Source organism: Entelurus aequoreus, linkage group LG18 (assembly GCF_033978785.1).
Source record: "Entelurus aequoreus isolate RoL-2023_Sb linkage group LG18, RoL_Eaeq_v1.1, whole genome shotgun sequence".
Classification (NCBI taxonomy): domain Eukaryota; kingdom Metazoa; phylum Chordata; class Actinopteri; order Syngnathiformes; family Syngnathidae; genus Entelurus; species Entelurus aequoreus.
In genome coordinates this window covers 39977860-39991565 of record NC_084748.1, presented here as the reverse complement: position 1 = coordinate 39991565, position 13706 = coordinate 39977860, and the positions used below count along the sequence as shown (strand labels likewise).

Sequence of the window (13706 nt, the reverse complement as noted above, 5' to 3'; positions counted from 1 at the left end):
CTATTTACTTCTGAATCTCGTGACTACATGTGTCAACTACTTCTACCAATGGTAACTCAGAGCTATGATAGGCCTTAAGTGATTATAAAAGTACAATTTTAATGTAAAAATGTTATATTTTCACACTGCTTGTCCTTGTGATGCCCAATGTGTGTTTGTGTCACTGAAATGTTTTTGTGTTGGCACTGTTCTTCATAGAGAGAGTTAATATTGCTAGAATATATTTAACTACTAACCTCCCAGGGTTAGTAGTTAAATAATCGGGGTGTCAAACTCATTTTCATTGAAAGTCACATCACAATTATGTAACAGTGAATAATGTATACATTTAAATGTATAAGGATTTGCGTAATGATATTGTTATACAATTGTCGATGCATTTGAATTTTTCTATTTTTTAGAAATAAAATCTGTGTATTTTGCGATCAAAACTGGCAGCTCAGTTGCAAAACAAAAAATTACCAGTCTTTTAGGGTTAAAATTTTGACGACTAAGGAGCCAGGAGTTGTTGTTTTTTTACTGTACAGTCTATGGTTGTTGTTTTTACAGTTTTACTGTAAATGTAAAAATGTTATTGCTGTTTTTTTTGTACAGTAAAATTTTACTGTAAATTCTGTTTTCATTTTTACAGTGTATATTTTGATGGATAACGTGAAAAAAATGGAATGTAAGATATTATTTTTTGCATCATTAAATATGGTAGTTACAGTTTAATATAGTTTATAGGGCTGCAACAACTAATCGATTAAATCGATTATAAAAATAGTTGCCGATTAATTTAGTCATCGATTCGTTGGATCTATGCTATGCGCATGCGCAGAGGCGACTTTTTTTATTGTTTTATTTAATTTTTTTATAAACCTTTATTTATAAACTGCAACATTTACAAACAGCAGAGAAACAATAATACAAATAAGTGTGGTGCCAGTATGGTGCCAGTATGCTGGTTTTTTTTTCCAATAAAATACTGGAAAGTATAGAAATGTAGTTTGTCTCTTGTATCCGATTATTAATCGATTAATCGAAGTAATAATCGACAGATTAATCGGTTATCAAATTAGTTGTTAGTTGCAGCCCTAATAGTTTACTCTATATATATATATATATATATATATATATATATATATATATATATATATATATATATATATATATATATATATGTGTGTTTGTCATGACAACCTGCATGTATATGTTAGTTTATTATAGTTTAATATATATATATATATATATATATATATATATATATATATATATATATATATATATATATATATATATATATATATATATATATACACTACAGTTCAAAAGTTTGGGGTCACCCAAACAATTTAGTGGAATAGCCTTCATTTCTAAGAACAAGAATAGACTGTCGAGTTTAAGAGGAAAGTTCTCTTTTTCTGGCCATGTTGAGCGTTTAATTGACCCCACAAATGTGATGCTCCAGAAACTCAATCTGCTCAAAGGATGGTCAGTTTTGTAGCTTCTGTAACGAGCTAAACTGTTTTCAGATGTGTGAACATGATTGCACAAGGGTTTTCTAATCATCAATTAGCCTTCTGAGCCAAAGAGCAAACACATTGTACCATTAGAACACTGGAGTGATAGTTTCTGGAAATGGGCCTCTATACACCTATGTAGATATTGCACCAAAAACCAGACATTTGCAGCTAGAATAGTCATTTACCACATTAGCAATGTATAGAGTGTATTTATTTAATGTTAAGACTAGTTTAAAGTTATCTTCATTGAAAAGTACAGTGCTTTTCCTTCAAAAATAAGGACATTTCAATGTCACCCCAAACTTTTGAACGGTAGTGTATATATATATATATATATATATATATATATATATATATATATATATATATATATATATATATATATATATATATATATATATATATATATATATATATATATATATATATATATATATATACATACCTTAAAATAAAGTAAAATAAAGTGTTTCTCCTGTCAAAATGTACTTTACTGAGGATTATTATTTCTAGGCTTTAGCAGGCCATATAAAATGACCTGACAGGTCAGATATAGCCCCTTGGCCTTGAATTTGACACCTGTGCGCTTAATTATGAAGTTACCCGGCTGCTGCTAATAAAGGCGACAGGAGATTAGATAACAAGGCCCACCTGGGCCATCTACTCACCTGTCGCTGTCTTCGAGGCTGGACCTGGAACACCCCGTTCCGCGGCAGGCCCGCAGGCCACGCCCCCCTCCGCAACCATCTATTGCATTGGTAATCTATTGGATTATTTCGAATAATGCCATTAATGATAAAATGTTGGCTTTGTATCCGTATTGGTTATCAACAAGTATTCCACTTTTATTCATGACTTTGTCCAATCTGTTGTAAAATAGTTTTTCAGTTATTTTAGAACATTGGGGATGTAATGGAACAGGTGTATAATTTGTAAACTGGTGTTTGTTTACATTCTTATAAAACCTTACACTTTTTAAATGTTCATTTGTTCATCTTTTTGGGAATTTGCCTGCTTGAAACAAAAGGTTGCTGATATACAATAAAGGTTCCAAAATTACTTTGATACATTTTTTTATCATTTCCATTTTAATCCCAATTCAATCATTTAAAATCTTGAATTTACATTGATTCCCAATTCCGATGATTTCCTCTACGGTGGTTGGATTTTCTATTGATGGTTTTATTCAGGTCCTCAAATGACTGGAAACGTTTCATCCAGATATAGTCCAATATTTACAAAGTACTTATTAAAACGTTCAACTACTTTGTTCATATTGTCCTATTTTCCCTTCTTCTGTGCAAAATTGCTATGGCATTTCTGCAGCATTCGGTACAAATTGAAGCCTTGCGTATTTGCTGCTGAGAGCTCTGGAGCATTGGAGAAATGACAGCGCAGACATGCAATACAGCATAATTGACTAATGACAAGAGTGGAACTGTACAGTATCGGCTGCACTCAGTGTCATGGCAACCTGCATATAGTAGCCCTTTGAGTGGTTGCTATAGACAGGGTTGACTTTATTTTTAAGTAATAATGGCCGTGTGTTGTTTACATACACTATATTGTTGTTTACATACACTATATTGCCACAGGTGTATAAAATCACGCACTTAGGCATGGAGACTGTTTCTACAAACATTTGTGAAAGAATGGGCCGCTCTCAGTGATTTCCAGCGTGGAACTGTCACAGGATGCCACCTGTGCAACAAATCCAGTCGTGAAATGGCCTCGCTCCTAAATATTCCCGAGTCAACTGTCGGCTTTATTGTATGAAAATGGAAGAGTTTGGGAAGAACAGCAACTCAGCCACCAAGTGGTAGGCCACGTAAACTGACAAAGACGGGGGTCGGTGGATGCTGAAGCGCATAGTGCAAAGAGGTCGCCCACTTTCTGCACAGTCAGTTGCTACAGAGCTCCAAACTTCATGTGACTTTCCAATTAGCCCACGTACAGTACGCAAAGAGCTTCATGGAATGGGTTTCCATGGCCGGGCAGCTGCATCTAAGACATACATCACCAAGTCCAATGCAAAGCGTGGGATGCAGTGGCGTAAAGCACGTCGCCACTGGACTCTAGAGCAGTAGAGACGCGTTCTCTGGAGTGATGAATCACGCTTTACCATCTGGCAAACTGATGGACCAGTCTGGGTTTGGAGGTTGCCAGGAGAACGCTACATTTCGGACTGCATTGTGCCGAGTGTGGAATTTGGTGGAGGAGGAATTATGGTGTGGATTGGTTTTTCAGGAGTTGGGCTTGGCCCCTTAATTCCAGTGAAAGAAACTTTGAATGCTCCAGGATACCAAAACATTTTGGTCAATTCCATGCTCCCAACCTTGTGGGAACAGTTTGGAGCGGGCCCCTTCCTCTTCCAACATGACTGTGCACCTGTGCACAAAGCAAGGTCCATAAAGACATGGATGACAGAGTCTGGTGTGGATGAACTTGACTGGCCTGCACAGAGTCCTGACCTGAACCCGATAGAACACCTTTGGGATGAATTAGATTGGAGACTGAGAGCCAGACCTTCTCCACCAACATCAGGGTGTGACCTCACTAATGCGCTTTTGGAAGAATGGTGGAAAATTCCTACAAACACACTCCACAACCTTGTGGACAGCCTTTCCAGAAGAGTTGAATCTGTAATAGCTGCAAAAGGTGGACCAACATCATATTTAACCCTATGGGTTAGGAATGGGATGGCACTTCAAGTTCATATGTGAGTAAAGGCAGGTGGCCAAATACTTTTGGCAATATGGTGTACCTCTGAAATGACGACGGCCGTTGGGGTACCAAGCCTTTGGAACAAGGTACAGTTGGTCTCAGTTCGGTCCCAAATAAGGCTGCAATGATTAATCAATTAAAACGATAATTTGATTAGTATAAACCTTTGATTAATATTCTGTTGCTTTGATCGATCATTTAATCAGTGTAACTAAAAAAAAAAAGGATAAACAAATGATCAAATAGTTTCCGCACATGAGAGTGGTGGTGTGTGGGTTCCGTGAACTGTTTGGCGGCGAACAGCAGAGAGTATTGTTTATTTAATTGTATTATTGCACACGTGCTAAAAGTGCAATTTCAAAGTTGATGACATGCATTTATTAATTTATGGCAAGCAGAAAAATGTAATATAAATAATATACACTCAAATACGCATTGAGGCTATAAAGCAGGGGTCACCAACACGGTGCCCGGGCACCAGGTAGCCCGTAAGGACCAGATGAGTAGCCCGCTGGCCTGTTCTAGAAATAGCTCAAATAGCAGCACTTACCAGTGAGCTGCCTCTATTTTTTAAATTGTATTTATTTACTAGCAAGCTGGTCTCGCTTTGTTCGACATTTTTAATTCTAGGAGAGACAAAACTCAAATAGAATTTGAAAATCCAAGAAAATATTTTAAAGACTTGGTCTTCACTAACTGACAAAGAAACAGATAACAGATTTGGTATCCAGTTCAAAGTGTGACATGATTTATTTAAAAATTTGAGAGTTGACTTTTGTATTTTACATGAGTTATTATTTGTACAAACATGGTGCAAAGTAATTTGTTAAAAAATGTTAGTGGCTAGCTGGTCAAAATGGGATATTGTGATTTCACAAGACTGTCTTAGAAGTGATCATTTGAAAATGTTCACTTTGAAAGATGTGCACTTAGAGAAAATATAAAAATAAAGTGTTGCATATTGATATTTATCTGTTTCTATATATATTTATTGTGAGAAATCATTAAGATGATCAGTGTTTCCACAAAGATAAATATCATTGATTATTAATAATAACATAGAGTTAAAGGTAAATTGAGCAAATTGGCAATTTCTGGCAATTTATTTAAGTGTGTATCAAAATGGTAGCCCTTCACATTAATCAGTACCCAAGAAGTAGCTCTTGGTTTTAAAAAGGTTGGTGACCCCTGCTATAAAGTGTCTGTGGAGGGGGGCGTGGCCTGCGGGCCTGCAGCGAGGCAGGGTGTGCCAGAATCGGCCTCGAAGTCAGCGACAGGTGCGTAGATGGCCCACCTGGGCCTTGTTATCTAATCACCTGTCGCTCTGTATAAGCAGCAGCCAGGAGAGACGTGGTTGGAGAGGTGAGCACGAGCCAGAGCGAGAGCGGAAGAAGACGACTGCTGAAAAGCAACTCAGAGACTTGATACGCAAAATAAAACTGTATTTTAAACCATGAAACGGGCTCGCCTGGAGATGTTTGGTGGTCAGGAGCACCCACTAGAAGGCAGCTTCCACAATTTGCCTTCCAGTGGGCACACCCCGCCTCGCTGCAGGCCCACAGGCCACGCCCCCCTCCACATTGACCTTTATCAGTTCACGCGCTCATTCGAAAAAAAAAAATCAATAGATAATTTGATGACCAAAAATAATCAGTAGCTACAGACCTAGTCCCAAATGCATTTTTCTTTTGTATGGTCCATTTTTTTTATCGGTTTGTTGCTCGCTTTCTTGCAGCAACGTGTCCTGCTCAACAATGTAATCATAGACCTTTGGCCGGCAAAAGGGGATTGCGGCCCACAATGGATTACGAGATCACGTTCTCTTTCAAGGCCTTTTGTAGTCCCCGATACAACATCTTGATGCATTTGACGGCCGTGATCACTATTCATTTGGAAATGTAGGTTATATGATGTACATATATTTATCAAAATGTTATGTTGATTACCATATTTCCCGGACTCTAAGGTACACTTACATTTTTATTTTTTTCTCAAAACTCGACAGTGCGCCTTATAACCCTGTGCGCCTAGTGTAGGGAATAATTCTGGTTTTGCTTACCGACCTCGAAACAATTTTATTTGGTACATGGTGTAATGATAAGTGTGAGCAGTACATGGCAGTCAAACATAAGAACTATGTGTAGACTGCAATACGATGGCAATATGACTCAAGTAAACAACACCAACATTTTATATGTTCCATTGAAAATATAGAACATTACAAACAGCGCTCAAAAATCTATGAACATGTTTTAGTACGACTTTGGTAAGCTATGAAGCCGCACCGCTTCATGGATTGTCGGCACATTAAACATAGGAGTATTATTATGGTGTGTGTATAGGGTAAGACATATTATCTGGCGTTTTGTTTCGCAATATAATGCAGAAGCAACTTTTTTTACCTTCTGGTACCTGCTGATCTGTATTTGGAATCTGCATAAGTCCTGAAAAATTGTGCGCGTCCGCCTTTGTAGTCTGTGGCGACGCCGTAGTCGATTACCTTTTTCTTTTTCTCTATCTTCTTGTTATGGGACATGCATCCTCAGCGGTTGCCATTTCTAATATAAAGTAGTGTAAAGTTCTTACTTATATCTGTCAGTAAACTCGCCATGAAAGTGCTAAAACATACCGGTGTAGTGAGTTTACATTATTCACCCAAGGAACTTTAGTTATTAGAGTTCCGGTCGGACACATTTCCGGGACACTTGTTGTTGTTTCCGGGTGAGGAGATGCTGCTATGTTATTGATTTAGGTAAAGTCTGAATGTCATTACAACAGTTCGCTCCATCTTTTGACACTTCTTCCACTCCCGCCGTTGCACGCTACACCGCTATACAAAGATGACGAGGAGAAGACACTGCCGAAGGTGAAACAAAATGGCGCATCCGGAAGCGACTGTCAGAAAGCGGCCTGAAGATGATCTGTAAAACATAATCTATGCAACATTTTGACCAAAGAACCACCATTACAAGTTATGTAGACCACAAGGAAGTGTTTACAACAGGGGTCCCCAAACTGCGGGCCAGATCCGGCCCCCCAGCATCCAAAATCCGGCCCATAGGATTGTCCCAAGTTAAAAAAAAAAAGGTTTTATTTATTTTATTTTTAAAATTTTTTTTTAATCTTTCCTTTCTAATCCATTTTCTACCGCTTGTTACTGTTGGTATCTCCTAGCCGCTCAGGCAAATCATTTGTCTAAAAATGAATTTTCCCATCGATAACGTGACAATGTTAAATGTTGATGAACATCAATGTTAATTGATGTTAAATGACAAAACGGATTATAAAGACAATGTATATATGTATATATACATATACATATACATATATATACTGTATATATGTATATATACACTACCATTCAAATGTTTGGGGTCACATTGAAATGTCCTTATTTTTGAAGGAAAAGCACTGTACTTTTCAATGAAGATAACTTTAAACTAGTCTTAACTTTAAAGAAATACACTCTATACATTGCTAATGTGGTAAATGACTATTCTAGCTGCAAATGTCTGGTTTTTGGTGCAATATCTACATAGGTGTATATAGGCCCATTTCCAGCAACTATCACTCTAGTGTTCTAATGGTACAATGTGTTTGCTCATTGGCTCAGAAGGCTAATTGATGATTAGAAAACCCTTGTGCAATCATGTTCACGCATCTGAAAACAGTTTAGCTCGTTACAGAAGCTACAAAACTGACCTTCCTTTGAGCAGATTGAGTTTCTGGAGCATCACATTTGTGGGGTCAATTAAACGCTCAAAATGGCCAGAAAAAGAGAACTTTCATCTGAAACTCGACAGTCTATTCTTGTTCTTAGAAATGAAGGCTATTCCACAAAATTGTTTGGGTGACCCCAAACTTTTGAACGGTATCAATCAATCAATCAATATTTATTTATATGGCCCTGAATCACAAGTGTCTCATAGGGCTGTACAAGCCACAACAACATCCTCGGTACAGAGCCCACATACGGGCAAGGAAAACTCACCCCAGTGGGACGTCAATGTGAATGACTATATACAGCCTGGCCCCCGGTCAATTTTTTTTTAACCCAATGCTGCCCCCGAGTCAATAAGTTTGGGGACCCCTGGTTTACAATTTAGAAAAAAATAAAAATAATATGACTCCTTTAATGCGCCCTATAATCCGGTGCGCCTTACATATGAAAACAGATCGAAAATAGACCATTCATCGGCAGTGCGCCTTATAATCCGGTGCGCCCTATGGTCCGGAAAATACGGTACATGTGGTTGTTGCAGATTGACATCCTGAGTCCAATTATAGACAGACAGAGACAAGTATTTTGAATAAATCCTGGGTCAAAAAAACTATACATTCGATTCTGACACCATCTCTCCCACACAATATGCCAATGTTTGTCAGCCAGGAAGATGACGAGTCATATTTCATTTTAACTAGATGGGCCGAATGTGCAGATACCTAACCTTTTCAGTATGTTCTAATATATGCATTACTTTCCCACTCCATTGTCATAGTGCGAGCCCACACTCATCCATTCTTACTGTCCTGCATTATTCTTCAAAAAAAAAATGACCAAGCAAATTCCTGTCACTCTCTATTGCAGCACAAAGCCCACAATGCAATACAATAGAACCACGTGCTGAATTCAGAATTTAATGACTTACGTCCTTCAGAGATGGTGGTTTCCAGGTGAATCAAGCCCGGCTCCTTATCCAGACCCATTTTTGACCTGAAAAGCAGACAATCAGCATGCATCTTTTAGTTTGGCGAAAATTGCTCAGGAGACGATAATGCATACTTTGGCCAAAATTAAAAAGGGACTTCTAATGATATCCATCTTTTCTTGATTATTGTTCTGAAATTGGATACTTGTGTAATACAATGCCAAAACATAAAGTTCATGCATTTGGGCGTGAGCTTGCACGCAGGTTTTGATGACCCTGCCCACAATTTATTCATTTTTTTTTTTTAGGATAGCCTCTTGAGATGCAGCAACTTGTTTTCAAGGGGGTCCCTGCAGGGTTTTGCAGTCTTTTTAAAAAAAAAAAAAAGAATGGCTATGTTGTGATGTCGCAGTGAGGTGGACGTACTCAAGGTTTCCCCCAAATTGCCAAGATACTTGTGGCAATGGAGGCTTGGCTAGGGCCGTAGTGGGGGCGTGGTCAGGAGTTGTGAATGACTGCTGGGCCACAACAATAGGTACACCTGCGGACTGCAGCACGGATTTCATATTTCATTCATTCACAACTCCTCCAACACGAACATTATTGTTTTTGCACTTTTTGGCTTCTTATTAAATAACTTTTTTAAATAGATCCAATCTTGCACGTGGAAAGCTTAAGTGTGGGCTTTAGTTGATATAACACTCCCGTCAGGGGGTGCATTCTCCAGCACAACAGCGGCGCATGGACTTCATTTATAAGTAAAGGTAAGACCATAATAACGTTTTTTTTAATTAAATGTGCTTTTTTTGTGTACTACAGTTTGTATGTGTAAAGTTAAAGTTAAGTTAAAGTACCAATGATGGTCACACACACACTAGGTGTAATGAAATGTGTCCTCTGCATTTGACCCATCCCCTTGTTCACCCCCTGGGAGGTGAGGGGAGCAGTGGGCAGCAGTGGGCAGCAGTGGGCAGCAGTGGGCAGCAGTGGGCAGCAGCGGCGCCGCGCACGGGAATCATTTTTGGTGATTTAACCCCCAATTCCAACCCTTGATGCTGAGTGCAAAGCAGGGAAGAATGCTGGTATGAGCTTTTAAACATAACCCGTTAACTGCTGCCAATCAAATGGTGAATAAGATACTCTTTAGGGTTCATATGTTTGTAAATCTGACTGTGAGGAAGTCAGTGCCTCACCAGCCATGAACCTCACTGATATATATATATATATATATATATATATATATATATATATATATATATATATATATATATATATATATACAGTACAGGCCAAACGTCAGGACACCTTCTCCTCATTCAATGCGTTTTCTTTATTTCCATGACTATTTACATTGTAGATTGTCACTGAAGGCATCAAAACTATGAATGGACACATGTGGAGTTATGTACTTAACAAAAAAAAGGTGAAATAACTGAAAACATGTTTTATATTCTAGTTTCTTCAAAATAGCCACCCTTTTGCTCTGATTACTGCTTTGCACACCGTCAGAATAATTGTATCTAAGTTATCACAACACTTTGTGTTGCCATGAGTTCCCGGCGAGAAGACAAAAGCTGTCTTTGATCCTACCAAGAAGAAGGCTTGTAAAACTCCACTGTGTAGGATGGGAAGCAACATGAAGGTGTTCTGTTTCTTTGATGTATTGTAATCCACAGAAATATTTTGTCTTGACCCGATAACTACAAAGTGGAGAGGAAGGAGGACCAGACTCCCCTCCAGGCGACCTTTTCTTTGAACTGTTTTACGAAGTTTTCTTTGAACTGTTTTGTAATCAAAGGCGATGGCTGTTTACGACCCCTCTCCCTTAGAAACAGCTGTTGCCATGTAATCAGGGAAAGTCCAAATACAAGAGGAGGCGTACAATCTTTCGTCGAGCGTGGAACACTATACAAGGGTACAGGTGTACGCGTTTCTCCTCATTGAGCCAAATGTAATTCTGTCTCTGTTTAATTCCTTGCTTCTTGTCTTGTTTAATAGATGTAATCAGTGCTGGAACCTGACACACACTCTTGGCATTCTGCCATGAGATAGTCACCTGAAATGGTGTTCACTTCACAGGTGTGCTTGAAGCTCATCGAGCGAATGCCAAGATTGTGCCGGTGCTGGTGTAGTAGAATTTCTGACCTTTGAGCCATATTTCGTGTCTATCAAGAATGTCTGCTTGTTTCATTTCTCTTCTATTCTATACCATTGAAGGACCAGATGTAGGACAAAGTTGAATATGGAGTCGCTCTGACCATTCTACAAAATGTTTTGATTGTCTAAGCATGACTAAGGGATTCAAGGATGTTGCAAAACAAACATGTCGAAAACAACAGGCCCTTGGGGCATGGGGAAACAGATAAAATGGGCAGGAGACCAGGACTCTGTGTGATTGCTTGATTCTTGTGTCCTCCGGAGGACGTTTGTTTGTCTGCATGGGCAGCTCAATCTGACTTTGCACTTTTGACTATGGGTAAAATAAACTTTTTGTACTAAACTCACTTTTGTTGCTGTTTAAGCTTCGGACAATCCACTACACTGGCGTTAAATGTTTTTGTTCGTGTGTGATTTATGTGAAGTGAAAGCGGATTGGCAGTAAATGAGCACGGAAACGGACATATGTACGCGGGAGGATATACGTGTTGGAATTTGGGCGAGTTGTTAGCATGAGATTGGCAATAAAAGTTATAAAGAGCGTCTTACTTTGTGTGATTTCTTCTGAAGGCTACAACACATTATTTAACTTATCTCTTTTTTTCCATGTAAGAAATCCCCCACATGTTTAGGTGTGGCGGCTTTTATTTTGCCGTGGCAGTGCGCCACCATCAATTACATTAAGGGAAAACCTGGACATTCAGAAAAGCTATTTGCCAGAAGGGAAGGCTCCGAAAAGGCTTCGATTTGTTTGCTGTTGCTTCGATTAAAGGATTAAAGGTGCGGTTTGCAAATTTCTCACAGTAGCATTTTTCAAAGCAAAAAATATAACATTAACACATCCGGCTAACTTATGTTAGCATTAGTGGTTTAACAGAACACACTTGTTTGACAATTGTCTGTATTTTTCACAATTACAAAGTTTATGTAATATAAATGTTTACCGGGCCTAATAATTTTTGGAATTTAAGGCGGTCACTCGCCTGGTCTCGTCAACACGAGTATGCGGGGAAGATCCAGTTCCTTCAAAACCGCACTAAAAGAACACCTCCAGGCAACTACAACCCTAGATTAACACCCTCCCCCCACCACATCCCACCTCCCCGGATTGTAATTAATCAAATGTAAATAATCAAATGTATATACTTGTTCTCATGCTTTCTGAGCTCACTTTGTTCACTGCTCGCTGTACATATCCTACCAAGTCAGACCTACACTGTTTTAATGTCCATTTCTCAGATGATATAATTGTTGATGACTGAAGTGCTGATATCAACCAAACCTAACCCCCTCCACATCCCACCCCCAGGATTGTAAATAATGTAAATAATTCAATGTATATACTCTGATGATTAACTTGTGTGATGACTATATTATGCTGATAGTATATATTTGTACCATGAATTGATTAACGTGGACCCCGACTTAAACAAGTTGAACAACTTATTCGGGTGTTACCATTTAGTGGTCAATTGTACGGAATATGTCCTGTACTGTGCAATCTACTAATAAAAGTCTCAATCAATCAATCAAAGACCATTGGGTTGCCAGAACTTACATGCATAATACGGCAACGCAATTTCCGCACGCCCGGTGTAACACAGCGCAAGTTAGAGCAGACGTCGTCATGATCTATGTGGCAGCGAATTTAATGTACAATTAAAGTATCATTTTAATGTAGATGATGTGCATTTTTTTAGAAAATAAATAATGAAGATTATGACAAGCAGAATTATTTTTTTTTCATGTATTTTACCTCAAATATACATTAAGGTTACAACGTGTTTTATCAGATTACTTGACAAATCCAACAAACTAATTGATGTATTACTTGATTACTAAAATAATCAATAGCTACATCCTTAATAAAGTACAACGATGGCAACAAATTGCTTTGCATGTGCCTTTATCATCAAAATAATTAAAGAGTTTGAAGTCTTGAAGTCTTTTAAATATAAAGGTTGGTGGGCGGCCGACGGTGTAGTCGGCTCTCTTGATTGCTTTGTTGGGTCTGCTCCTGTCTCTGGCCATCCCAGCAGAGGTTGGCCTGGAACACCAATTGATACCAATTATGATTGGTATCAATACTTTTGACTTGTCATGCCATGATCACTGATTCATTTGTGAACGTACCTCTCGTCAATTGATTATTATAACACAGGAAAAAACATCTATGCGAGTAACATTTTTGATAACTAAATACAAGCTAAAACAATGTAATCAAATATTTAAAAAAAAAAAAAAAATTCCCTTATTATGTCCTACTACAAATAATTTTTTTAAGGAAAATAAAAAAACTATTGTAAAATAACAAAGCTACAAAATATAAATATTAAAATGTAAACGAAACAATAAAAATAACTTCCATTATATGCAGGTAATTGTGAAAAATAACGTCACTTAGAGCGAGGAGAGGCAGGAAAAAGGCGTGCCCGATCAACGTTATGAGAAAAATTGAGCACTTTGCTGCACATATAGAAAATAAACTGCAACAAAAGTATTAAACTCATCAGAATCAGAATCAGAAGTACTTTATTAATCCCAGAGGGGAAATTAAGGTTTTCAGCACAATCCCATTCAAGAGGTGATTACAGGGAGACAGAACAGGACCGCTGACGGGTCTGCCAACTTCCGGCGCCCCTCACAAAAAAGGTGAGAAACAGGTAAACAC

General features: G+C 38.2%; 1 protein-coding gene across 9 annotated transcripts in view; it reads right to left on the bottom strand.

Annotated features, from left to right (window-relative positions):
• Positions 1-13706, bottom strand: part of LOC133634127 (VPS10 domain-containing receptor SorCS1) — a 499576-nt gene that overhangs the window by 159825 nt on the left and 326045 nt on the right. For all 9 annotated transcript variants that reach the window (XR_009821878.1, XR_009821879.1, XM_062027161.1 and 6 more), the window contains exon 6: positions 8879-8943. Coding sequence is in view for 7 of the 9 variants with exons in the window: in XM_062027161.1 (XP_061883145.1) it covers positions 8879-8943 (65 nt within the window). In the remaining 2 variants the exon portion in view is untranslated. The remainder of the gene's footprint in view (positions 1-8878; positions 8944-13706) is intronic.